Source organism: Cololabis saira, chromosome 23 (genome assembly GCF_033807715.1).
Source record: "Cololabis saira isolate AMF1-May2022 chromosome 23, fColSai1.1, whole genome shotgun sequence".
NCBI classification, from domain to species: Eukaryota; Metazoa; Chordata; class Actinopteri; order Beloniformes; family Belonidae; genus Cololabis; species Cololabis saira.
In genome coordinates, this window is record NC_084609.1 from 28,800,022 (window position 1) to 28,825,815 (window position 25,794).

At 41.8% G+C, this 25,794-nt stretch overlaps 1 protein-coding gene across 1 annotated transcript; it reads right to left on the reverse strand.

Moving 5' to 3' along the window:
• Positions 1-450: 450 nt before the first annotated feature.
• csrp2 (cysteine and glycine-rich protein 2) lies at positions 451-23,383 on the reverse strand. Its single transcript, XM_061714252.1, has 6 exons — positions 23,245-23,383; positions 18,415-18,537; positions 13,054-13,222; positions 9,130-9,259; positions 5,250-5,343; positions 451-901 (listed from the first exon to the last, which is right to left on the reverse strand). Exons 2-6 carry the CDS (start codon positions 18,524-18,526, stop codon positions 825-827), a joined length of 582 nt encoding a protein of 193 aa, XP_061570236.1. The 5' UTR covers positions 18,527-18,537; positions 23,245-23,383; the 3' UTR covers positions 451-824.
• Positions 23,384-25,794: the final 2,411 nt, after the last annotated feature.

Here is a 25,794-nt window from a genome sequence, read left to right on the forward strand (position 1 = left end):
CGATATTTCAAGAATAAAGTTGAAATGTCGAGATCATTTAAAGTCGAAATTTCGAGAATAAAGTTGAAATTTCGAGAATAAAGTCAAAATGTCGAAATACAATTTCAAGAATAAAGTCGATATTTCGAGAATAAAGTTGAAATTTCGAGAATAATGTTGAAATACAATTTCGAGAAAAAAGTTGAAATATCGAGATTAATGTTGAAATACAATTTCAAGAATAAAGTCAATTTCATGAATAAAGTCGATATTTCAAGAATAAAGTCGAAATGTAGAGATCATTTAAATGTAGAATGTAGAGATCATTTAAAGTCGAAATTTCGAGAATAAAGTTGATATTTCAAGAATAAAGTCGAGAATAAAGTTGATATTTCAAGAATAAAGTCGAGAATAAAGTTGATAAACAAAGTGTAAATGTCTCCTCCTCCATCAAATCCAGTTATTGACTGACAGCTCTGCAGCAGCAGCCGTAACTAACTAACTAACATCCTTGGAGTGTCTATAGGCCTACGAGGCATTTTGTAAAAACAGTTTGTTATAGTCTCAGAAGGTTGACTTAATTCTCGAAATGTTGACTTTTTTCTCACCATCTCAACTTTTTTTTTGAAGTGCATAATGAAAAAAAAAATCTTCCCCTAAAATATTTCCCTCCTGCCTGGCCCTAATACTCTTCCGTATGAAGGCACTTCATTAGGGGAGGGTTTGATGGAAAACCAGCATGGTGAGGGGATGGTAGGTGGGCGTGGTGGTGGGCGTTGGCGGTCGTCATGGCGATGGCGGGGGCCCCGCCCCGGCTTCACTGAGCGTGCACCAGAGCCCCGGCTTCACTGAGCGTGCACCAGAGCTCCGGCTCCTTGGCCGTAACCGAACCCTTTGGGCCCAAAGTTCTTGGCGTAACACGCTGCAAATAAAAAGAAGACAAAGAAACATCAGCAGGCTGCAGACTTCATGGCCTCGTGACCGCATTCTTGTGTAATTCGGACCACTACGTTTATCTCAATGTTGTATCTTTGTGTCTGGGAAGTGTCTTTGAGATCTTTTAAAAGCGCTCTATAGATAAGATTATTATTATTATTACTACTACTATGTGTGTCGGGCTGACGGCAGCAGACCTCAGCAGATCTCAGCACACCGATGAAAATCCCCAGGATTCACTGGTTCACCATCAAGAGTGACCTGACCTTCATCCATCTCAGTAACAGATGAGCACAATCATCATATCTGTTGCTGAACACATCAAACATTTACAGTCATGCAGACAGAGGGGTGAAGCTGAGGATGGGAGTGTGTTGAGGGGCTCTGCTTTGTTGCATCTCAGTTCTGCAGAGCAGCAAAGTGCTGAAACATCCTTCATTCAACACTTGGCTGTGTCTTGTTTCAGGGCTCAGGGTTCAGGGAGTGTTCTCTGCCAGGTATTAATCAGCCTAACGTTATCTGGGGACTGTGATGAGGCCCCAGCAGTGGGGAGCAGGAATGCAGGTCAACAACGAGGTCCATTGTTGTCCAGGGATTATGTAACAGGGATTCTCACAGACTCAGACCACGTACCGCCGAACTGGACCGTATTCAGCTGTACCTGCACCAGATGGAGCGGATCAGGTGGAACTAGCTGACCATCTGACTCAGTTGATCAGAGGTTTGGGTTGTGTTAGATGGCAGAAGTAATTTCTCCGGTCCTGGTCCAGGTTTCTTCCTCCTAAAGGGGAGTTTTTCTTGCCACTGTTTGGCTTAAGGTTTTTCTCCCACTAGGGGAGTTTTTACCTGCCATTGTTTATGTAATAATTGCTCGGGGGTTTATGTTCTGGTCTCTGGAAAGATCCTAGAGACAACTTCTGTTGTAATAGACCAGGGGTCAGCAACCCAAAATGTTGAAAGAGCCGTATTGGACCAAAAACACAAAAAAACAAATATGTCTGGAGCCGCAAAAAATGAAAAGTCTTGTATCAGACTTAGAATGAAGACAACACATGCTGCATGTATCTATATTAGTTATAACTGGGGGGAGATTTTTTTTTCATTATGCACTTCGAGAAAAAAGTCGAAATGTCGAGAAAAAAGTCGAAATGTCAAGATTAATGTTGAAGTACAATCTTGAGACAAAAGTCGAAATGTTGAAAAAAAAGTCAAAATGTCGAGAAAAAAGTTGAAATGCCGAGAAAAAAGTTGAAATTTCGAGAAAAAAGTAGAAATGTCAAGATTAATGTTGAAGTACAATCTTGAGACAAAAGTCGAAATGTCGAGAAAAAAGTCGAAATGTTGAAAAAAAAGTCAAAATGTCGAGAAAAAAGTTGAAATGCCGAGAAAAAAGTTGAAATTTCGAGAAAAAAGTAGAAATGTCAAGATTAATGTTGAAGTACAATCTTGAGACAAAAGTCGAAATGTCGAGAAAAAAAGTCAAAATGTCGAGAAAAAAATCTAAATATTGAGAAAAAAGTCGAAATTTTGAGAAAAAAGTCGAAATTTTGAGGAAAAAGTTAAAATATCGAGATTAAAAAGGAAAGGAAAAAGTAAGAAAAAGAGAAAAAAAGGAAAAAGGGAAAAAAGAAGAAAAAATAGAAAAAAATAAGAAAAAAGGAAAAAAAAGGGAAAAAAGGTCAAACATTTTTGAAAAAGCTCCAGGAGCCACTAGGGCGGCGCTAAAGAGCCGCATGCGGCTCTGGAGCCGCATGCGGGTTGCCGACCCCTGTAATAGACGCTTTTTAAATAAAATTGAATTGACCCTGGACCCTGGGCCGAGGCCTGGACGTTGAATAACGCCACCAACACCACTGTCCACTCTGTAATTGATGTTGCAGGGACGAGTGAAGGTGAACCTTTACCCTCACACTGGTACTTGAACCATCCAGGTGACTTCATTCATTTTCTGAGTGGATTTAGTTTCCTTTCACAAGCAGGACTTCTCCGGTTTCACCAGTTTTCTGCTTTAAATCTCAAACGTTCACAGTGACTTGTTGCAATGAGATGTTGCTGCAGCAAACACAGGATGTCTCTAGCAAGATAGCTGTCCACCCGAGACCAAACCGCAGCAGAGCAACCGCAGCGGAACCATGCGTGGAAGAGGTCAGAGTTGAAGTGTGTGTATGCAGCTGTTGCTGGAGCCGGTCCATCCAGCTGCTGCGGCCCCCCCACACACGCTACCAAAGGCTGGGCTGGAGCCGGTCCAGCCCGGTCCAGCCGGCTCTGCGTGCGTCAACACGGCCACAGCCACTTCCAGGGATCACACCGTGAAGGTGGTGGAGTGTGTGGAGAGAGGAAGACGGATCGTCGGCAGCGCCAGAGCTAACCGGGCTGGGAACCAGGCTCAGATCAGCGGTTGTTGGTTCCACCTCCATGAACGGCCCCAGGCCTGTTGTGACTGGTTGGTACTGGTCCGGCTGCAGGATCCAGTACTGGTGCTGTATCCGCTCTCAGCAGGATTACTCTCTCTTTTGCAGCTGCACTCTGAAGTAGTCACTTACCGCTCCATTGGATGTTTACGTCAACACACCGCAACATTCATCTTTAGGTCTTTGCTTTTTAGTGAAGGTAACGCTGTTAGAACTGAAGTTGACAGAACTACAGGACTGTCTCAGAAAATTAGAATATTGTGATTTATTTTCTGTAATGCAAAAATGTCATACATTCTGGATTCATTACAAATCAACTGAAATATTGCAAGCCTTTTATTATTTTAATATTCCTGATCATGGCTTACAGCTTAAAGCAGCACTATGTAACTTTTCCACCTTAATATCATATTTCCAGAGTCATTGTGATGGTACATCAACTTACAACAGGTTTAATAACACTTCTGTCATGGTCCGAGGGGTCTGTATCGCCTTCACTGGTACTATGTAACTTTGAGGTGGATGGTAGGAACCCTGCCACACTACTGGTAAAGCACTACCGCTTTTGTCCAAAGGAGCCGCCAAACTCAACAAAAGCTGAAAGTTACATTGTGCTGCTTTAAGAAAACTCAAAAAATTTTATTATTATATATTCTGGGAATCTTAATCTTAATCTGTAAACCATGATCAGCAATATTAAAATAATAAAAGGCTTGCAATATTTCAGTTGATTTGTAATGAATCCAGAATGTATGACATTTTTGGTTTTTTTTAAATTGCATTACAGAAAATAAAGAACTTTATCACAATATTCTAATTTTCTGAGACAGTCCTGTATTTACAAAGACTGGCCCGGTGTGATGATGTTGGGAACTTGGCTGAAACCAGGTCGGGATGCGTCCTACTAAGTATTTCCCATGTTTACAGTCTGAGTTCAGCATCCTGGGAAGTTTCTCTGTGTTTGTTTGAGGGCGCTGGACTAACACACTGAACCGGTCCAGCTTCAGATAGTTGAGTCACCAGACGAGTGACTCCACCTGAAAAGCAACTGATTTAACTAATCTCTCCATCTGTCCGTGTCTGCACCTAACGTCCCGTCACTCGACCCGTCGTCTTTGTTAAAGCTCTTTTTAATGGGATGCCAAATAAAACAGATTCAAGTCTGTTTCTGCCGATTCCAGCGGCCCAGCTGCAACTTGTTGTCCCGACTGGCTGATATCCCACCTCGCTGCAGGACGGATCCTCCCACCTGTTCTGGCAGGACGCCGCCGTCTTCCTCTTCTACCCACACTACAGTTTCAGCACTGCAAAAACTCAAAACCTTAACAAGAATATTTGTCTTATTTCTAGTTAAAATGTCTCATTTTTAGTAAAAAGAAAATCTCATTACACTTAAAACAACAGTCATCACTGGGAAAAACAGTAGTAGATTTTCACTTAAAATAAGTAGAAAAATCTGCCAGTGGAACAAGATTTTTTTGCTTGTAATGAGAAGATAAATCTTGTTCCACTGGCAGATTTTTCTACTTATTTCAGGTGAAAATTTACTTGAAACAGGTGAAAATTGTCAAATAAGTTATTTATCTGGTGATGACTCTTGTTTTAGGTGTAATTAGATTTTTTGACTAAAAATTAGACATTTTAACTAGAAATAAGACAAATATTCCTGGTAAGATTTTGAGTTTTTGCAGTGCGTCATGTGAACACATGAACTCTTTAAGGCTGCTGACCCAATGTATCACTCAAGGCCGTTTGGATTCATTTTGTTAGTTTGTCCCATACTGAATGTTGTATTTCTGATGCTCTGGTGCTCTGATCTCTGGCACCGTGACTGTATGTTTCGGCTGAACCAAGCGATGTTTTCTAGTTTTATTATGGGATCTGAGACTGTGTGCAGGGAAACGCGGCCCCCTCCTCCCTCACCTTTACAGTAGATCTCTCCATCCTTCTCCGTCTGCGTGGTGGACTCCAGGCTCTTCCCACACTTGGCACAGCGGAAGCAGTTCTTGTGCCACGGCTGACGGGGGAAGCAGAGAATCAGGCTTTTCATTATTCTTTCTTTCTTTTGTTTATTTTGGTCATCCAAAAAACAATGTTACATCGGTGCAACCATCATCATCATCCAGCACACATTGGGAACACAGCGAAACCAGAGAGGAACTACAGAGATGGCTCAAAAAGATGTGACCAAAAATGGTGTAGGCTGAAGCTTGAGCTTATGATGCCTATAACCCTATTATCACACACACACGCACACGCACACGCACACGCACACGCATGAAATTTGGTGTCAATGAATTACAATATATCTGTACAGTTTATTACAGTATTTTTTTATACCCGTTGATTAAGTCGAAGTCGAAATGTCGAGAAAAAAGTCGAAATGTAGAGAAAAAAGTCATAAAGTCGAGATTAATGTTGAAGTACAATCTCGAGAAAAAAGTCAAAAATGTTGAGAAAAAAGTTGAAATGTCGAGAAAAAAGTCGAAATGTCGAGATTAAAAAGGAAAGGAAAAGAAGAAAAAATGAGAAAAAAGGAAAAAAGAGAAAAAAAGGAAGAAAAAAAGAAAACAAAGAGAAAAAATTTGAAAAAGGTTAAAAAAAGAGGAAAAAAAGGGGAAAAAAAGAAGAAAAAGAAGAAAAAAAGTTTAAAAAAAAATGTTTTTGAAAAAGCTCCTCATATATTATATGGTGGGTGTGAAGAAGCAAATAAAAGCCCAGTAATAATAGTTACACTATGAAATTTGGTGTCAATGAATTACAATATATCTGTACAGTTTATTACAGTATTTTTTTATACCCGTTGATCATTTTAAACATTCTTTTGAAGGTATGGATTTAACTACACATTCTTAAGTCCTTTTCGCAACAATTCCATACTTTTACACCATTTACTGAAGTAAATGTTCTTTTGACTTTGTTCTTGCCTTTTGGTTTTTGAACGAACCAGCATTTCTCAGTTCATATTAGTTTTCCTGGATTTGGAGCAGCTGGATGCTGCGTGGAAGGAGATTGTTGTGAGCTTTGAATGGGACCAATAAGGTTTGCAACTTGACTATATCCCAGAATTTGAGAGTATTTAAATTTATAAAAAGAGCGTTGGTGGGCTCATGGAACGCGTTTCTCTGTATTATACGTATTATTAGTTTCTGTAATATGAAAATTGGTTTTAGATGGGTCTTGTATGTGTTTCCCCACATCTCCACACATTATTAGCTGAGTACGATGTTCAACTGAACTAATGATTCACACATGTTGCTCATCTCTCCTCCCTTTAAGCCGGTAAGGAGCCGGCTTTTCCCACGGCGGGGCGGGGGGGCCACGGCGTCTCAATTCACCCGAAAATTACAGGGTAGGATTTGAGCAGTGACAGGGAGGATGAGCTCTCTGATGACATCATCAGCTGGTGCAGCCACAGGAAGTGCCCCCACCCATGTTAATGTACAGCAGAAACCCTCCCACCGCAGAGTTCTCCACAGAAACATCAAGCGTGCCACTGCTCCGAGTCAGCGGAGAGAGCGTTCACCCGGGTCCCACAGATGTCAGGGACGCGTGTCCTGACCTCTGGAGCTGGAGCAGCGGGACGGCGTCAACTATGGCGCTTTTCCACTAGTACCTACTCAGCCCGCCTCGCCTCGGTTTGGTTCTTTTCCACCAGGGGTCTAACGTGACGAGTAGATACTTTTCTGTAACTATTCTGCCGAGGTTCTAAGCTGCTGAGTCGGCTGTATCTGACATCATCACACTACAGGCCACTGATTGGTCGGGGGGTTGGAGTCAGACGTCTGAGTCAGGAGGAGGAAATCAGAGAAAGAGACTCTGACGGATTCTTGTTCATTTTATTCAACAGGCAATGTCAGCGCAAAAGTCTGTTTCATGATCCAACTCTGAGGTGCAGATGTTCATAAACCTGGTGCTGAGGAGAGAATTAAAAAGGGATCTAGACGGGCGATAAGGAACGACCAGATCTACCAGGAGCTCCGTCACTTCATAGCTGCTCACGGCTCCAGCTGACTTTTCAGCAGCACCGAGACAAACTAAAAATAATTAAAAAGCGTTGCCGCTTAAAGGAGCTTGAGGCCGGATTGTGGCAAGATTTATGAAAAAATTGCATATACGTTTTAAGTTTTCTAGTAATAATGTCAGATGAAGTGTTCCAAACCCAAAAGAGTGAGCCCTCTAGTGTATCTCTCCGTTGCCTTGAACAGGCTGTGTGCTGCAAAATGTGCTGCAATTCCGGGCCGGAATTTCCCGCGCTGGGCTGTGGATGTGACGTCACATGACGCTGCATGTGCGTTCTCCCCGTTCTCCCGTGCCGGCTTCACTGTTGGCTGCAGTACCCCCGACGGCCGTCGTGGTGAAGGGTGGCGCTAGAGAGTCTCATTTCTTAAAAGGAGCCTCAAGCTCCTTTTAAGCTTAAAGGTTCGCTCACTGTTATTTTTTAACTTGATATCAAACACAAGCCACAGATCCAGCATCACATCTATCATCTCCTCCAGGTTCTACATCTTTAGTGTTGTTGTCTTCTTAGTTTAGATTACACAATCAAATACGTCACAGCAGCTTCACTCCAACCTCCTACTTCTGCTCCAGGTGCTGAATTGTTATGGAAAACAAACCAGGCCGAGTTGAGATGAGTAAAGCCGAGTAGATGCTAGTGGAAAAGCGCCACTAGAGCAGCCTGTCCCGGAGCGTCCGGCTGCTCCGGCCACAGCAGATCCGGACGTGTGTTCTCTCATCAGAATCAAGGCCACACCAAACGTGCTGCAGGCGGCTCGGCGCCGAGCGCTGTGTGGGTCCGACCAGACTAACCAGTTCCATCCGCGTGGTTTGTGGTGCGGGCGTGACCTCAGAGAGCAGCACTGACTCCTGCAGGGACTTTAAAGTTCACCTGCAGCTACTAACGATGGAAGAGGCTGAGATTGTCGTCATCAGAGTAAAGAGAGAAGAAGAAAGCGCTCTGAGATGAAGGAGCATCTTTCCAGGAGGAGGATGTGAGACCCACGCTGAGCACATCCTCACGTAGCACCAGACGCTCCACGCTGGGACACGTACACACTAGATATTACACGCGTTTAGAGGAAATACAACGTTTAAATTCTATGAAAGTTAGATTTGGTAATGATCCAGTTTTCATCTTTAAACATCACTTGTTTGATAGGATTTTCCTTGACTATTATCATTCTATTATTAAAAAAATAAGGTCCTCATCCAACTACTTTTTTTTTTTTTTGAGTCCGACAGATAAATAGATCCCAAAAGTACAGTTTTGACCATTTTCAAATTTTTTGTGTCATATTTTATATACTGGATAGTTATGTCAGTTCATTGATGACACTGATGGCGTATGAATCAAATATGATGCATTTAATTTTATGGGGTTAAAGGACAAATATTGATGAAGAAAAAGTAAAGTCATGATCAAAAACTTTGGGGAAAAAAAAAAGAACTGAAGATGTGTAATCCCGTGAGCTGTGCAGACTTGCAGGATCATGCAACCTCATAGGCCCAGTTCATAGTTGTCTTTATTTAACTGTACTTTGTTGAATATGCTTTATCTCCACTTTAAATTAGACTTCTCTTTTGCATTTACTATATTTTTTTTACCCTCAAGTTGAGAAACCACATCTGCACCCGTATGCCAATTATAATTTTCAAGGGTTACAGAGTGACTCAAGGGTTACCGAGTGACAACTAGTTTATATTTTCAAATGCCAGGTTGTGTCATTGGGTCAGGCTGCCCTCACAGGACCAGAAACATGATAATAAAAGTGAGATGTTTGGGCGGCTGGTCTCCCCTCACCTTGCCTGCTCCCATGATCTTCTCCGCCGCGTAGACGGAGTCTCCGCAGCGCGGGCATTTCTCCGTCCCCCCAAACTTCTGGGCAAATTTGGACGGGTTGGGGTTGGTGGTGGGCCTGTGTGTCTGAGTCCTGGGTGGGGGGCACATAAAAGATACAGCACAGATCAGTCCTCAGTACCCAGAGCCTCCAACACCAAAGTCTGTGGTGGTGTGTGCAGTAATAACTGGCTGCAGGTCCTTCTGGTTACGTAAACTCTTTCATAACTATAATCAGCAGACAGGGAGGCCAGGTTAAAGCTCTGGGGAGGTGTGTGTGTGTGTGTGTGTGTGTGTGTGTGTGTGTGTGTGTGTGTGTGTGTGTGTGTGTGTGTGTGTGTGTGTGTGTTTCTCACTGCGTGAAGCAGAACTGTACATACTGTGCACATGAAAGAACATGGGTATTTACAGTGACTACGTTTCCATGCAGTGAAAAATTGGGGTTAAGGTCAATATTCCAACAGGGTTATCCCTGTATACATGGTGATTAATCATTTAGGATATCTGGATCAAACCAGCGACGCACGGAGAACGTCATGACGCAATTCCCGTCATTTCCGCTTCTTCTTCCTGTATCCAAATCCAAAACAACAACAATAACAGCAGAATGGCGGATAATGAACAGCCCAGTAGAAGTCGTTTTGTTTCTTGTCCCTGTAGTTCGCCTTTTTCAGCGTCTTCCAGCGGAGCTTGATCTGGTCTGGCATTAGTACTAATCCTGCTTTGCGCAACTTTTCGCTCACCTTTTTGTAAATCTGGCTATCCCGGTACTTTCTACCGTCTACAAATGCAGAAATGTCTTTCATTACATTTATGAAGTGATTAGTCTCCTCCTGGTCTTGCGTTTCACCATGTTTATAAGAACTTCCTGGACTCTTGGGCCGCTCGGTGGCGCAGTGCAGCGGCTCATACAGTATACTGAGGCTACAGTCCTCCTGCAGCGGTCGCAGGTTCGAATCCCGGCCTGCGCACCTTTACTGCATGTCATCCCCAATCTCTCTCTCTACCCCTTTCATATCTGCAGCTTGAATAAAGGGCCACTAGAGCCCTGTTCCTTTTGATGGGGATAATCCAGAATCACGGCATACACTTTCATTGTTATGCTGATGATACGCAGCTCTATTTGTCTATGAAGCCGGATGAAACAGAACCGTTAGTTAAACTTCAAGCATGTCTTAGGGACATCAAGGACTGGATGTCCAGAAATTTCTTGCTTCTAAATTCAGATAAAACAGAGGTTATCATTCTTGGACCTGATAGTGCCTTATGTTCCTGGCAGAGTTCTCCGTTCTCAGAGTGCAGGTTTACTCGTAGTTCCTAGAGTATCTGCATGTAGATTTGGAGGGCGGGCGTTCTGCTATCAGGCACCATTACTATGGAACCAACTTCCAATCTGGGTTAAGGAGGCTGACACCACCTCCACCTTTAAAACTAAACTTAAAACCTTTCTGTTTAGTAAAGCCTATAGTTAGTGTTTAGTAAACCTCTAGCTGGTGTTGGTAAATCTCTAGGTAGTGTAAACTCTAGTGTGTTAGAGTCGCTCCTGTAGTTTCTTGTGCTGGCCCCCCTTTTCTTTTCTTTTTTCTCTTTTGTACATGGTGCAGCATCCTCTGCCGGTGGCGAAGAGCATCTCTGAATGCACAACACCGGAACCTGCAGCGTGGGAGTGAGAGGGGCAGGGTAACGGCCCGGTCAGGCGGGGGAGAGATTTTTCCGTCAAGACTCCTCTCCCTGGCCCTGCCCTTTTCTTTTTTTTTCTTGCCACTGTTTGGCTTAAGGGTTTTCTCCCACTATGGGAGTTTTTACCTGTCATTGTTTATGTAATAATTGCTCGGGGGTCATGTTCTGGGTCTCTGGAAAGCGTCTAGAGACAACTTTTGTTGTATTAGACGCTATATAAATAAAATTGAATTGAAGATATCCCGTTAGGCTACACATGACCAAATATTCGGGTTAGAAAAGGAGTAACCCAGTGTGTGTTTGAATGTGCAACATACTTCTCAGTGACGTGAAAACAGTCCAGACAGTAGACCTAGGTCTGCTGCAGGTCAACATCAGACCTAGTCTCAGACCTTGACCCCTGACCCCCAGCCCCGGGGTCTACACCGCGGCCGGGAACCGCTCCAGCCAAGCTGGAGCTGAGAAAGACGTGGCGTGTCTGCTAAAGCTGCCGGCGAGGTTCCTGCTCTCACCGCCTCACCGCTCCGCTGGGGGAGAACAAAAGCTGGTGCAGGGAGGGACAAAGCTGTATGGATTCAGGCCCCGAGTTATTACAGGAATGCTGCTGGGAACTAGATTGTAAATAACAGCTTAGTAATAGGACACCTTCACAAAGCGCCGTTCCTCCCAGTCCTCCCCAAGCCCCAGCCACAGACTCATTACTGCAGCGCTCTGCGTTAGTGAAGGAGGTAGGGGGGGGCAGCACACGGCCTGGCTGGGTTTGTGTTGGTAAGCTCAACAAGCGTGTTGTTTAGGGACAACAACCCCGTCACGGTCAGCAGACACGTCCTCCACACATCATTATGAGGCCCATGACCCTCCCAGTCTCATGGCAGCGCTAGTGTAGAGGCGACCGCTGCCTCACAGAGACACAGGGAGCACTGAACCCTTCTAATTAGGCCTGTGTTGAAAAAAAAACGATTTTACGATTCTAAATCGATTCTCATATTACCGTATTTTCTGCACTATAAGGCGCACCTTCAATGAATGACGTATTTTAAAACTTTATAAGGCGCTACAGTAGAGGCTAGCACTCTGTAACTCCAGTGTAGTTAATTTAGCCTGGAGTGAGGAGACCCATCCAATATGGCGGCCATGCTGGATTACGTTCCAGCATGTCATGAGGCGTCTACGTATATATGTCTATGGTTGCAAGACCTGTTGCGGCTCAATATTGATCCATATATAAGGCGCACCGGATTATAAGGCGCATGGTCAGCTTTTGAAAAAATTGAAGGCTTTTAGGTGTGCCTTATAGTGCGGAAAATACGGTAATTCCTAAAAATCGAGTCGTCTCGATTTTTTTTTCATCATTACATTACAACTTTTGGTATTTTTTTGTTTATGCCCAAAAAAAGGAATGTTTTGTTGGACACAAGAATAACTGGTACCATGTTTTTGCCTTTAAATATGTTTAAAGGTATGAAAACATTAAAGTCTTCAGTTATAATTGCATAAATTGTCTATATTTCATTACTTTATATACTATTTTGGGGTTATATTTGCATAAAATGCTAGAAACCAAATTCTCAAAAATTTAAAAACCGAAATAAACCGAAAATGGAAAAAATTCAAACAGAATGTGGGAAAAAATAAAACCGATTTCATCCGTCTCTGTTTGCTGCCCTGGATCTGTTTGATAATTCTGACCCACACAATGTTTCTGAAAGCAGTTCTGTCAGCATTCTGGGAGCTGATTGGTCCTTACAGCATCATTAGCTGCAATACTTGCTGTTGAATCTCAATATAATACTAGTATTAATATGTTGCATAATTAAACAGTTATATAATTCATGCAACAGCTGAAAAAACAGTTTTAATAACACTAACCCAAATCAATATCGGAATCGGATCGGATCGAATCAAATCTTGATAATCGATTCTGAATCTCAAGAATCGGAATTGATTCTTGACATTTGCATCGATCCCCAGCCCTGTTCTAATTGCTAAACAAGAGCCAGGCCGAGGCCCCGACTCTGAACTCTGCATCTTCCGCTTCACTAACTCTGAAAGGAAACTCTGCCGAGCTCAGACTGTAGCTCGGCGAGACGCAGCCGAGCAGAAGAGCACACAGAGGGAAATCAGGTTCTGATTTATGAGCAATGAGCCGACGCGGGGGTGGTGATTAAGCTCCTGAAAGGCTGCAGTGTGCGGTGCAGGGGGACTCACTCTTCCGGCTTGATCCCCAGCCGCTCCCCCCGGTCCATGTTGAGGGTGCCGGCCCCCTGGCCGTAGCCGTAGCCCTTGGGCCCGTACTTCTTCCCGTAGCAGGACTTGCAGTAGATCTCCTGGTCATGGATGGCCAGCGTGGTGCTGTCTAGACTCTTCCTGCAGACCACTGGGGACACGGAGACACATGCACTGATTGATGAGTGATATTTCAGGTGGAAGGGGTCAGTTTAAGGCTAAGCATGCAAGAGGGTCAACAACGCTCCAGTGTGACTGTCTGAGTGTATTCATGAAAAGTAATTAGAAGAGGTAGCTGAGCGGTTGATGGAGACTATAGAGGGACCTGTCTCCAAACTAAATTATTAATCTAAAGGCTCTTTAGAGGCTTGAAAGGGTGGAAAAACACGTACAGGAAAACTTCCAGCAGATCAGAGGTGGGTAGTAACGAGTTACATTTACTCCGTTACATTTACTTGAGTAAGTTTTGGGAAATTTTGTACTTTTAGGGGTAGTTTTGAATCACTATACTTTGTACTTTTACTTGAGTAGATTTGTGAAGAAGAAACTGTTTCTCTTACTCCGCTACATTAGGCTACGTTGAGCTGTTACTTTTCTTTTATCCCTTTTATCCGCGTACGCGTCAATCTCATGACATCCCTGGGTGATTCTTTGGGAAAAATGTTTGTTTTTGCATGTTTTGTCACATTTACACAGACTCAAACACACACAGAGTTTCTATGAGTTCATGTTTGTTCTAGTTCTGCCTGGTTAAAAAAGAAAAGTACAAAGGCTTGAAATTTTGTACTACTTGTGCTTAATTTATTTTTTTAATTCTGTTATAATTTTATTTATTTTATTATGTATTAAAAGTACTTGAATTTACTTTAAAAAATAGCTTAAATTAAAATAATCTTATTCATTTATTTTATTGATTTAATTTGCCTGAAGATGATTATTTTGTACTTTTGTTTGAATGGTTGTGTTAAATAAATCAGACATTACTCCACAGTTACTCAGTACTTGAGTAGTTTTTTCACCAAGTACTTTTTTACTTTTACTCAAGTAATTATTTGGATGACTACATTTTACTTCTACTTGAGTCATATTATTCTGAAGTAACAGTACTTTTACTTGAGTACAATTTTTGGCTACTCTACCCACCTCTGCAGCAGATTTGATAGTATTTTCTTCACATAGACTCACATAGAGCTTGTACTTTGAGTTTACGCCTCAAACATCGTGTCTGATCAGGAAAACAATCCTTCTCAATCCTTCACCCTATAAATACCCACCGTTCAGATACAATGATGGTTTTCAGTGTTCACATTCTTCCCAGATGTTTCACACAGTTCAGACAAATAAATCACAAGATAGCACCACTTCTCTCATGTTAACTCCTTCATAAGAAGCACGCTGCTTCCTGACACGTCCCTTAATGTGATCAGGAAAAAGTTACAATCCTTCACTTTTAATCTCAATATAATTATATTAATCTCAAAATGAATGCAATATTCTTTTATTCATTCATGTGCAATATTCTTTCATTCACTAATTTTTATAGTGTATATATATTTATATTGTCTGTTTCTTGTTTTGTTTTTACATAGCCTTTTACATGTGTGTACTTTTATGGAGCTGCTGCTTAATCTCATTATTCTATAATGACAATAAAGGCTTTCTATTCTATTCTATTCTATTCAGAGACAACCAGCATTATCTTTTATATCTCCCCCTTATAACATAACACTTATTTCTTTTCTATCCATATAATTCTATTTATGGGACTGCACTTTTTATTTTTATTTTTTTGTTTCTATTTTTATCTTTATTTTACATTTTTTATCTTTTTATCTTTATATGGGTGTTTGGTTTTTGGGGTGTTTGATTTGTAAATGACAGTGCCAATCGGGCCAGTGCTGTATTATTTTACTTTTTTTTATCATTTTATTTGTTATTTAAGCGTACTCTTAAATTAAATACTTTGAAAACCGCGTAAATTTATGGATAAGCCCTGAATGCAGGCATTGTGGCATAGAATTGTCAAATTGGTTTAATTCATTGCACGAATCTTGCCATTGTAAGAATGAGATGTACCTGCTGTATTCTACTGCCCTTACTTTTTAACAACTTGTGCTTTTTACTATTTTACCTCTTTTCTTATCATTTTATTTCATTTTATTTGTTATTTACTGTTTAATTGTGTCTTGCCGCTTTTAATGTTGATGTAAAGCACTTTGAATTACCTTGTGTTGAATTGTGCTATACAAATAATGCCTGTGTGAGTGAGATGGAGACGTCAATTTCCACAAGGGAAACTCCCAAAAGGATTAATAAAGTCGTCTGAATCTAAATCTGAATCTTTCTCTTACACAAAGTGTCTCATCCCTTCTCTTGCGGTGTGTTTAGAGCCTGTAGGTGGAAGCGATTTTAGCGGGGCCAGAACTACAAGCCTGTTAATGAGGCTTTCATGTACTTTGAGTTGTAGAAAATAACATTTTACAGCCCGTCTTTCCGCCTGAGAAGACTTGCTAAGCTGCAGCTGCATGCTGTCACACGCGGCTGCAGGGATTACGTCACCTGGCCTTCGCCGTGCAACCGTCTCCTAATGGTTTAACGCTTCACGAGAAGGGGGGGTGTCCTCTTATCTGGCCAACATCTGCTGCTGAGGAGATGTCTGTTTACCAGCCGACACGTGGACTTTTACATTTCCTGAGTTTTAGCCACCGCGTTTCTCCACTCAAGGGTCCTCAACCTTGCAGGTGTTGCCATAGAAACCCAGTATTAGCAGGAAGATCCGGGCGCAGAGAGACTGCACAGGCCCCGTCTTATGACTCAGGCACATTTTTCATCCTTGATACAAAAGAAATGAAAGTGGTGAAGGTCAAAAAGAGAGATAAATTGACAAACCAGTGGAAGTGAGGACGTGCCAAAGACATCATGTCCCCCTGATCCTCATGTTCCACTGGAGGGTGAGACAAAGCGGCCTTTGTGAGAGAAAAATAAACTCATTGTGGCTCTGACTGTTTGGGTCTGCTCGCGATGACAGATGAATCCAATTCTCCTCATAAAAGGTTGAGAGTCCCCGGCTGCTTAACCCTTCAGCGGACGGATCCCAGCGAGGGATGGACCCGGTGACCTGGTGACCAGCGAGGGGGGAACGCCGGGGAGGTGAGTGAGAGTTCAGGACCTTCAGACGCCCCTGACGGGTCCTGAATATCTGTTAGGTACAGTTAGGGTCCCTAAAAAATAAATAAGGGACACCTCATCTGCAGGGCCGGTCGACCCGATTACCTTCACCATTACTGGCATTACTGGTTGAATTTTTTTAGCCCCTTTTTTAGTGAGTGAAACTATTTTTTTAACTATTTGACTCGAACCTAAATTGAATTAGATGCATATTTTTGAATGCCACGAATGCATGGAAAACAAATTATTATCCAGCAATTCACTTTAATACAAAATAACAAAATGAACTGAATGAAAAAAGTATCTTTCTTAAAACAGAAACCGGTCCTGCTTAACTTAAAATGTTATATAAAACAATGGAAAGAACGCAGAACATCCATTCTGTAACAGTGCAATAACAAAAGTGCAAACAGAAAGTCTGTAGAAAACTTGTAAACATATTTGTGCTTCAAAGGCCATGACTGTAGCTACAGTTGTAGTAAAAGAGAACAAAATAACTTATGAACTCAACAGCTCAATGCCATTTTCCATTGGTGTAACGGTCCCTCGCCTAAGGCTTTTCCTAGGGTTACTTTGTTAGGCTTAGCTGCAGCCTTATTATTCGTTCAAAACCCCAAGTTCAAGCATTTAACCAGGAGACCATCACACATTCACGAATAACATTTTTATAAATTAATTGGGCCATGAGCATTTAATCGTGAGTGTCCATTAAATCAATTACTGGCAGAAACAGTTCGGACTGTGAAGCCAGAATTATGGTTCTGTGTTAAACCTACACCGTAGGGTACGCGGCTACGCGGGAGTCTCTCCGTAGCCTATGCCATAGCCTGACGTGCACCTCCCAAAAAATGGAACCAGCGTTGAGGCGACGCAGACCCAACACAGACCGGGATGGCTGTGATTGGTTTGCTTGGTAGCAACGCATTTCCGGTTCTGGTTCGTGAAGCAGTCATGAACTTTCAGCGCTCTTTTCTTCGTGTGTGTGTGATTTTTTTTGTTTTGTTTTTTTGCACAATAGTTGTCCTTACCTCTTTGATTCACTGTGACCGGAAAAGCCGGAAGCTAAACAAAGTATCAACCATAGGGGGGTATTGCACGGTGGCGAAATGGAGTGACGGAGAAGTCCAAAGGGTTCACGACGGCGTCACGGCGACGGCGTCACGGCGACGGCGTCACGGCGACGGCGTCACGGCGACGGCGTCACGGCGACGGCGTCACGGCGACGGCGTCACGGCAACGGCGTCACGGCAACGGCGTCACGGCAACGGCGTCACGGCAACGGCGTAGGTTCTGCGTTGGTTTAAAGCAGAACCATAATTCATGCTTGAGTGACGATACCCCTCTTCAACCAGAGTTTCTCACTGCAGCCATAGCACGATGAAGCCACTGCTTGGTGATGTTGTCCGTTTCGAGATCTCAGTTCAATGTCTAATATCACTTTCCCCAGCGCGCGATCAATCTTACAAACCACCCTGGTGATCAATTACAATTGGCATTTTAGGACTATTTTTTGACTCACAGTAATACGGGACAAAGTGCGTCCCTTTTCAGCTCAATAAGGGACGATTCCGTTTTTCAAGGGACGGTTGGCAACCCTAAATACAGTAATGCAGGCTAATGCAATAGCTGCCGGTGGCAGGTGGGACACGTCCACAGTTAACCGTCCTGGCAGCTCCTTCAAAGCAGCGCGGCAGGAGGAGTCACCTGACGCTGAAACGGGCACTTGTGGGGAAGTAATTGTGCTGATAAACCGACCTTTTCAACTCTCTGCACCCGTTATGACGACACTTTTCAAACATTTCGGAGCTAAAATGATTAAGCCCTTCGTGTGACTGGGATAAACAGGGAGTTTATTGTGATGATTCGAGGTTGCACTTCAGATATATTTTTGTCACAAGCAAGAAGCAAGTTTAGACATCATCGGATCAAAAGCTTCCCACGAAACAACCGTGTCTTTGCATAATTCCTTTCACAGTCCACATTCCAGCTACGGACACTGGGACCTTCCTGTGAATCTGCAAGCTGGGTATGAGTTAAAGAAGAAATCTAGTTAATAAAAAAAAGCAATGGAGTCAGTGGCTGCCTGTGTTGGGAATAAAAAACCAATGCAAAAGTTGTAAAGATGTTATGAAACAGCAGCTCCCTCCCCACTGAGGACAGTAAGTGTGAACCTACTGCAGAGGAAGCAGCACTTGTGGAAACTCTTCCCGTCACACTGCACCTCCTCGGCGTGGTAGACCGTCCCACCGCACGCTGAACACTTGTTACCTCCTCCCCAGTTGGGCATGGCGTCTGCTTCTGGGGACAGATGGAGAGATGATAATAATTAAAGCTGCAAGCAGTGATGAACGGGGCCCTCGCGCGTGCAATTTCCACCAATAAAGGTCAAGGACTCAAAACGAAGTCCGATGACACCACCCACGACTCTTTATGTCAAACCATTCAAAAGTTATAGCAGAAAATAGGAAGTATCAAATATGGACCAATCAGATGTAGGGGGGGCACGCTTTTTGGCGTCTATCGTCACCAGGGTAACGCTTTTGACTGAGAAAAGTAATGCACGTAGTCGCAGGATGGAGACGCACATTTTGATGTATAACACACCTGGGTGCACGTTACGGTTCGGGCTGAATTAACTGCTGAAGGAATGGCATAAATTGTGCCAAAATTACACGATTAATTCAAAATGGCCAACTTCCTGTTCGGTTTCGGGCATGACGCCAAGAGACTTTTCTAAGTTGCGAAATGATACAGGTGTGTACTGATTTTCGTGCATGTACGTCAAACCGTATTGTGGGGCTTGAGGCACAAGTTTTCTAGGGGGCGCTGTTGAGCCATTAGACCACGCCCATTAATGCAAACCATGAAATATCAAATTTTTCTCCAGGCCTGGTTTGCGTGCAAAATTTGGTGACATTTGGGGCACGTTTAAGGGGAAAAAAGGCCTCATTTCGTTCGGAAGAAAAACGAGGATAGAAACAAAAACGAGAAAAATTCCTGCAGATACAATAGGGCCTTCGCACTGTCAGTGCTCGGGCCCTAATAATAATAATAATAATAATAATAATAATAATAATAATAATTCATTTTATTTAGAGGTGCCTTTCAGGTCACCCAAGGTCACCTTACAAGAGATACAGTTAAAAACACACATTTTATAAGTTAAAATACAATGAATACAAAAAAAGCAGCAACTGAGAGCATAAAAAAGTACATAAATCAATAAATAAAACAAACTGGTGTAGTGTAGTGCACAGTGTCCGGTTAGAGTGAGTGAGTTTGAACAGGTGGGTTTTGAGTTGGGTTTTGAATGTGATGAAGTCTGTCTGTTTTCTGTGTGAGGGAGGGAGTTCCAGAGTCTGGGTGCTGAGCAACTGAAGGCTCGGCGATACGGGTAACTCACGATTCAATACTGTGGCGATATGTGGCCCACGATAACGATAATATCACGATACACGATATCTACGATATTCCATACATTGTAAGAAATTTAATCAACGATATAAGTGACTGAAAAAGAAAAAAATACCCATAAAAAGGAAAATGTCTGTAGTTATGCATTTATTCAATGCCAAAACTTCATACAATGTACAAAGAAAGTGCATTTGTATATGGTAGTACCTCACTGCCTCCTAGTCTAGTAAATGTAAACACTGTACAGCTGGACTAATTGAAGTGCATGAACGATCCATTATGTGTGTTGTAATAAAATATCAATATTTGCCGTCAGTTTACTGACTATTTATTGCAACAGAGAGCGCAACAATATATTGCAAGTTCTGAATGAGTTGCAGTCTGTCGGTGAGTTTGGTAGGGACGCCAGTGAGGCGTTGCAGTAATCAATACAAAAATACCGGATTATATCACTACTGAAGGGGGAAAAAATGCAGGATTATATCACTACTGAAGGGGGAAAAAATGCAGGATTATATCACTACTGAAGGGGGAAGAAATGCGGGATTATATCACTATTGATGGGGGAAAAAATGCAGGATTATATCACTACTGAAGCAATTGAAGAGGGAAAACATGTGGGATTATATCGCTACTGAAGGGATTATATCAAGGGGGAAGAAATGCGGGATTATATCACTATTGAAGGGGGAAGAAATGCGGGATTACGTCGCCGGTGACGCTGCTCTCCCCCCCGGAGGTTTCCTTCCTGTGGCAGCACCTTTTAAATACTTGTCACATTGAAATCATGTGGCTTCTGTCTCTGGAGCATATGACCACAGAACCCCCCCCCCCCCCCCCCCCCCCCGAGCCACAAACGGCCCCCTGAAGAAAACAAAACCAGGCTGGGTAAACAGCTCAACTGCAGCAGACTAATGCCCAGAGGAATGCACGTCCTGCCGGGGCCACAAACAACCACTCAGATAAACGCTGCTTTGTAACCTGACGGAGATCACGTGACCCCCGGGCCCTGACCCCCCCATCTCTGACAGTAATTACACACTCACTGGTTGGAAATGAGACAAAAGGCAGGATTTGGTGATCACCGGGGCAGAGCCGGGCCTGAGTGACGCCACACTCACAGGTAAAACGCTGTTATTCGTTTTTATTCTTCATTTCATTCATTAAAAGAAGAACAAAACAGTTCAATATAATTACAACAAATCTCTTTCCTTGAATGAAAGGGAACAGAAAGAAGACTAAACTTATTGTATCTGCCCCTTTTTCCTAAGAAATCTAATGTCAATTAATGTAATAATAAAAAAGAATTCAAAAAAATTACAAATTACGCAATTTAACCCTTGTGCTGTCTTCCGGTCAAGGAAGGAGGAAGGGAAGAATGGAGGAAAGAAGGAAGGAAGGAAGAAAGAAAATAAAGAAAGAAAGAAGGAAGGAAGGAAGGAAGAGAGAAAAGAAGGAAGGAAGGAAAGAAGGGAGGAAGGAAATAAGGGAGGAAAAAAGGAAGGAAGGAAGGAAGTAAGGAAGGAAGGAAGGAAGGAAGGAAGGAAGGAAGGAAGGAAGGAAGGAAAGAAGGAAGGAAGGAAAGAAGGGAGGAAGGAAGGACTGAACGGAGGAAAGAAGGAAGGGAAAAAAGAAGGAAGGAAGGAAGGAAGGAAGGAAGGAAGGAAAGAAGGAAGGGAGGAAGGAAATAAGGGAGGAAAGAAGGAAGGAAGGAAGGAAGGAAGGAAGGAAGGAAGGAAGGGAGAAAAGAAGGGAGGAAGGAAGGACTGAACGGAGGAAAGAAGGAAGGGAAAAAAGAAGGAAGGAAGGAAGGAAGGAAGGAAGGGAGGAAAGAAGGGAGGAAGGGCAAAAAGAAGGAAGGAAGGAAGTGAAAAAAGAATGAAGGAAGGAAGGAAAGAGGAAGGGAAGAAGGAACAGGAGAATTAGGTCATTTTGACCCAAAGACAGTACAAGGGTTAAAAAAAACCTATTTCCAATAAATATAATTAAAAAAAAAAAAAAAAAACTACACCAAAGTTATAAAATAACACAAAAAACTGTCGTCAAACACAGAGAGAAAAAAAAGAAAACCCACCTAACTTAATTATCATGATATTTCTTCATCAAACTGGCTTTTATTATTCTTTTAAATGTAATGTTTGATTTGCATTCTTTGGCTTCTGTATCCAGATTGTTCCAGAAACTGATACATTTTACAGAAACACAACGTTCCATTAACTTTGTCCTGAATTTTGGTTTATTTATTTTTTTATTTTGAGTGGATATGGAGGTGGAAAGTGAGCTGATTATTGTGGGAGTAAACACAGATGGCAGGAAGGTATTACTGCTATTGTGTGCTGCTGCTCCCAGCTGAACCGGTGAGGCTGAAACAAGTCAGAGCCTGACAGAGTTTCTGAGGAAAAGCTCGGAGGTGATGAGGTCCACAAAACCATGCGTGACAGATACAAATAAAAAGGCCAGTGTCTGAACTGGAAAACACTTCAGAGCCCCGGGACACCGGTGTTCTGTCAATCCATGCTACCCTATCAAAAAATGCTCCCTAATGGTTTTCTACCTTTGCAGAGCTACAATTTTACTGTGTTTTACTCCCTAAACCACTTCCTTTTCCCCCCCAAGTGGTGCTTGTCTCTTGCCAGGCCGTCATTGTAAATAAGAATGTGTTATTAATGACCTGCCTGGTTAAATAAAGGCGAATGAATGAATGAATGAATAAATGAATATCAAATAAAGCGATAGAATTGTTTTTTTTTCTCTTTATCTTATAATGTTCACAAAGTGTAATGCAATTCATGTCATGGGTAGTGTATTTTGAAAGATCAAATACTCAACATCCCATATTATCCATTTTAAATCAATATTTCAGGGGTAGCATTTGATAGTCCAGTAACATCCTATCAAATAATGCTCCCGTCACTTGATGAATCCAGGTAAGATACTAATACACTCACCGCCTCTGTAGGATGAATGTCAGCATACTTACACCTCAGTTAATCCATTTTAAATCAATATTTTTGGATTGATAATAAGTATAAAATAATAAGAAATAAAAGTAAAGGCACACACTGAAGGGCTGCAAGAAATTATGGGCGTGGCAATCAAACTTTGAAAATCGACTGTGCGCATGCGCAGAAGCACTAAGTAGCAGTTCTCGGCGGGTAGCAAGTATCGACAGAACACCGGACAGCTCTGGCTCCTCAGCTGAAACTCATTCATCAGTTTACTTTCTACCTCCATTCACTCACAATCTGAGCTGGTTTTAATTACATGCTTCTTATTTGTATTTTTTCGCCAAAAAGATCAGTATATTAGCCGACCATAAAAAAAATTAGAATAAATGACAAAGGCGGTGTGAACGTGTTGATTATAATGCACCGTGATTCTTATTCACAAAAAAATAAAAAAGTGAGTTCTGATTATTTCCCAACAAATTTCAACTGAAGAAGTGCACCACATCTACAAACTATAATCACATATATAACATTACTTCTTACTTACATAAAACATTTAATAGTAAAAGTGGTCAATGAATTAAACGGTGACAAATGGATTTTAAACGTTTACGTACACCAGGAGAAAACGCAGGTAGTTTACCTTAAAGTACGAGATAGTAGTCAGTGGTCACGAAGGGAGACGTGTGGAGCTCCGGCTCAAAGTGTTGATCGTGTAGCAGATGGTTGTGCCTCGGAAACGGGTTTTACTACACTGGAAACAGAATGCCACATACTCCACACATCTCCGTCTCCAGGAGGAGGAGGAGTTCCGAGGGGGCGTGAACGCAACACCGCCGCTGCGCTGCTGCTGCTGCGGTTGAAGGGAAGAAATGAGGGATTATATCTATTAAAGGGGGAAGACATGCAGGATTATATCTATTGAAGGGTGAAAAAATGCAGGATTATATCTATTGAAGGGTGAAGAAATGCGGGATTATATCTATTAAAAGGTGAAGAAATGCGAGATTATATCTATTGAAGGGTGAAGAAATGCGGGATTATATCTATTGAAGGGGGGAGAAATGCGGGATTATATCTATTAAAAGGTGAAGAAATGCGGGATTATATCTATTGAAGGGTGAAGAAATGCGGGATTATATCTATTGAAGGGGGGAGAAATGCAGGATTATATTGCTATTGGAGGGGGAAGAAATGCAGGATTATATCACTACTAAAGGGGGAAGAAATGCGGGATTATATCACTATTGAAGGGGAAGAAATGCAGGATTATGTCACTACTAAAGGGGGAAGAAATGCGGGATTATAACGCTACTGAAGGGGAAGAAATGCAGGATTTTATCACTATTGAAGGGGAAGAAATGCAGGATTATATCAATATATATATCATATATGTGCATCTATCTATCTTATTTATATATGTATATATATATATATATATATATATATATATATATATATATATATATATATATATATATATATATATATATATATATATATATATATATATATATATATATATATATATATATATATATATATATATATATATAAATAATATAAAAAAGAAGGAGACAAATGACTGGTGCAGATGTTTTCTGTCGTTCATCATAACATAGTTTATTAGATCATCTTTAAATTCTTAAAGCATGACTGTTAGTTCAAACTAGTAATTCTCCTGCCCCCTACTGGACACATAATGTAATACTTTTCTTTCCTTCATTTTAGAATCTAAGATTTAGATGAAAACTTTAAAGATACTGCATGGGTTATTGGGTGAATAGGTGTTGAAACTGTACAGCTGTGAGATGACGCTCCAGAGCTGTGTTGTGTTGCTGTAACACTTAAAACCTTTACAGATAAAGGTTTATAGATAAATGTTGTCTCTGGAAACAGACTGGCGTGCGTGCCAAAAAAAACCACACACCTTTAAAGGGATCAGCTGGAGACGTGTCTGGAAAAGTAGTGAATGTAATTACGCCCACTTCTGTCATCGCTGCAGGCGTGAAGGGAAGCTGCTCATTTTGAAAAGATAATTTGGTCTTTAAGCAAAGAGCAATCCATTATCTTGAAAGTATAAGCACTTCTGTCTTGTAAAAGGATTATGATGAGGTCGGATATGGGACGTTAAGACTGGAGACGGGAGACGGGCCCATGCAGAGGTGGCAGGGCTCCGGAGGTTGTGGAGGTTTCAGAAAAGTCCCAGCTTCATCTGTTCTCTCTGTCCAAACAGAACTGAAATGTTATCAAAACAAGGAAGGCAATCATCAGTGTAGCGTAAAGTTTACAGTTTACAAGGGAAGGAGGTGAAATGTGGAGATGTAAACAGGTCCAGGAGGCCAGGCCTGTCCAGGATTATCACATCTCTGACTACGTGTTAGGAGGTGGAGCTGGTGGAGCTGGTGGAGCGTCCAAATGTGGGACGTTCACAGGAAAACAAACCCAGATCAGAAGCTTCAGAGAGAAGATCCAAAGAAAAGCAAGACTTAACCAAACCCCAGGCCACAACGTCAGCCGTCTGCTTCACAGTTCAGACTTGAACTATTCATTACTCCCCAATGTTCAGTTTTACTGTCGTAGTTCGTCAAAGCAGCAACGTTAGACACTTTTAAACCATAGTGATAAATGATATCCATTAAATAGTGGCGTGAAGATAATAAAAGCCTCTCTGAAAGCTAGAATCAGAGGCGTCTTCAGTATTCACATTCATTACTCAGGTAGAAGTATAGATACTAGAGTTTAAAAATACTCCTGTAGAAGTTGAAGTATCAACTCAAGTTTTTTACTCAAGTAAAAGTATAAAAGTACTGGTTTCAAAACTACTGAAAGTATAAAAGTAAAAGTAATGTAAGGGGGAAAAAGCCATTAAGGACAAAAGCCATTGAAAATGAATGCATCTTAGTATAATGCAAATATATTAAAGAAGCATATATGTGTACTATTGAGCATTAACATGTGTTTCAGAGAGCAGCAGATATGATGACTAGTTGCCTATAAGTATTGTAATGGTGCAAAAAGTCAAACTTCATGTTCATGTTATCATTTATCCTAACCTTTATTGGAATGTACATCCAAGTTTAGTTGCAGGAATCTGAGGGAACGGATGTAAGAACAAAACTGGACAAGAACATCTGAAACAACCACAACCAAATTCACTCTATCCGGATGGAGCAATTTAACTGGATAGTTT

Bases quoted from the DNA above. Each gene is read 5' to 3' on its own strand.
- csrp2 (XM_061714252.1), bottom strand. From the start codon at position 18,526: ATGCCCAACTGGGGAGGAGGTAACAAGTGTTCAGCGTGCGGTGGGACG. The intron at 9,260-13,053 runs GTGAGTCCCCCT...CCCCCCACCCAG, and splicing joins CTGGGGATCAAGCCGGAAGA to GACTCAGACACACAGGCCCA. The intron at 5,344-9,129 runs GTGAGGGGAGAC...TTCCCCCGTCAG, and splicing joins AGATCATGGGAGCAGGCAAG to CCGTGGCACAAGAACTGCTT.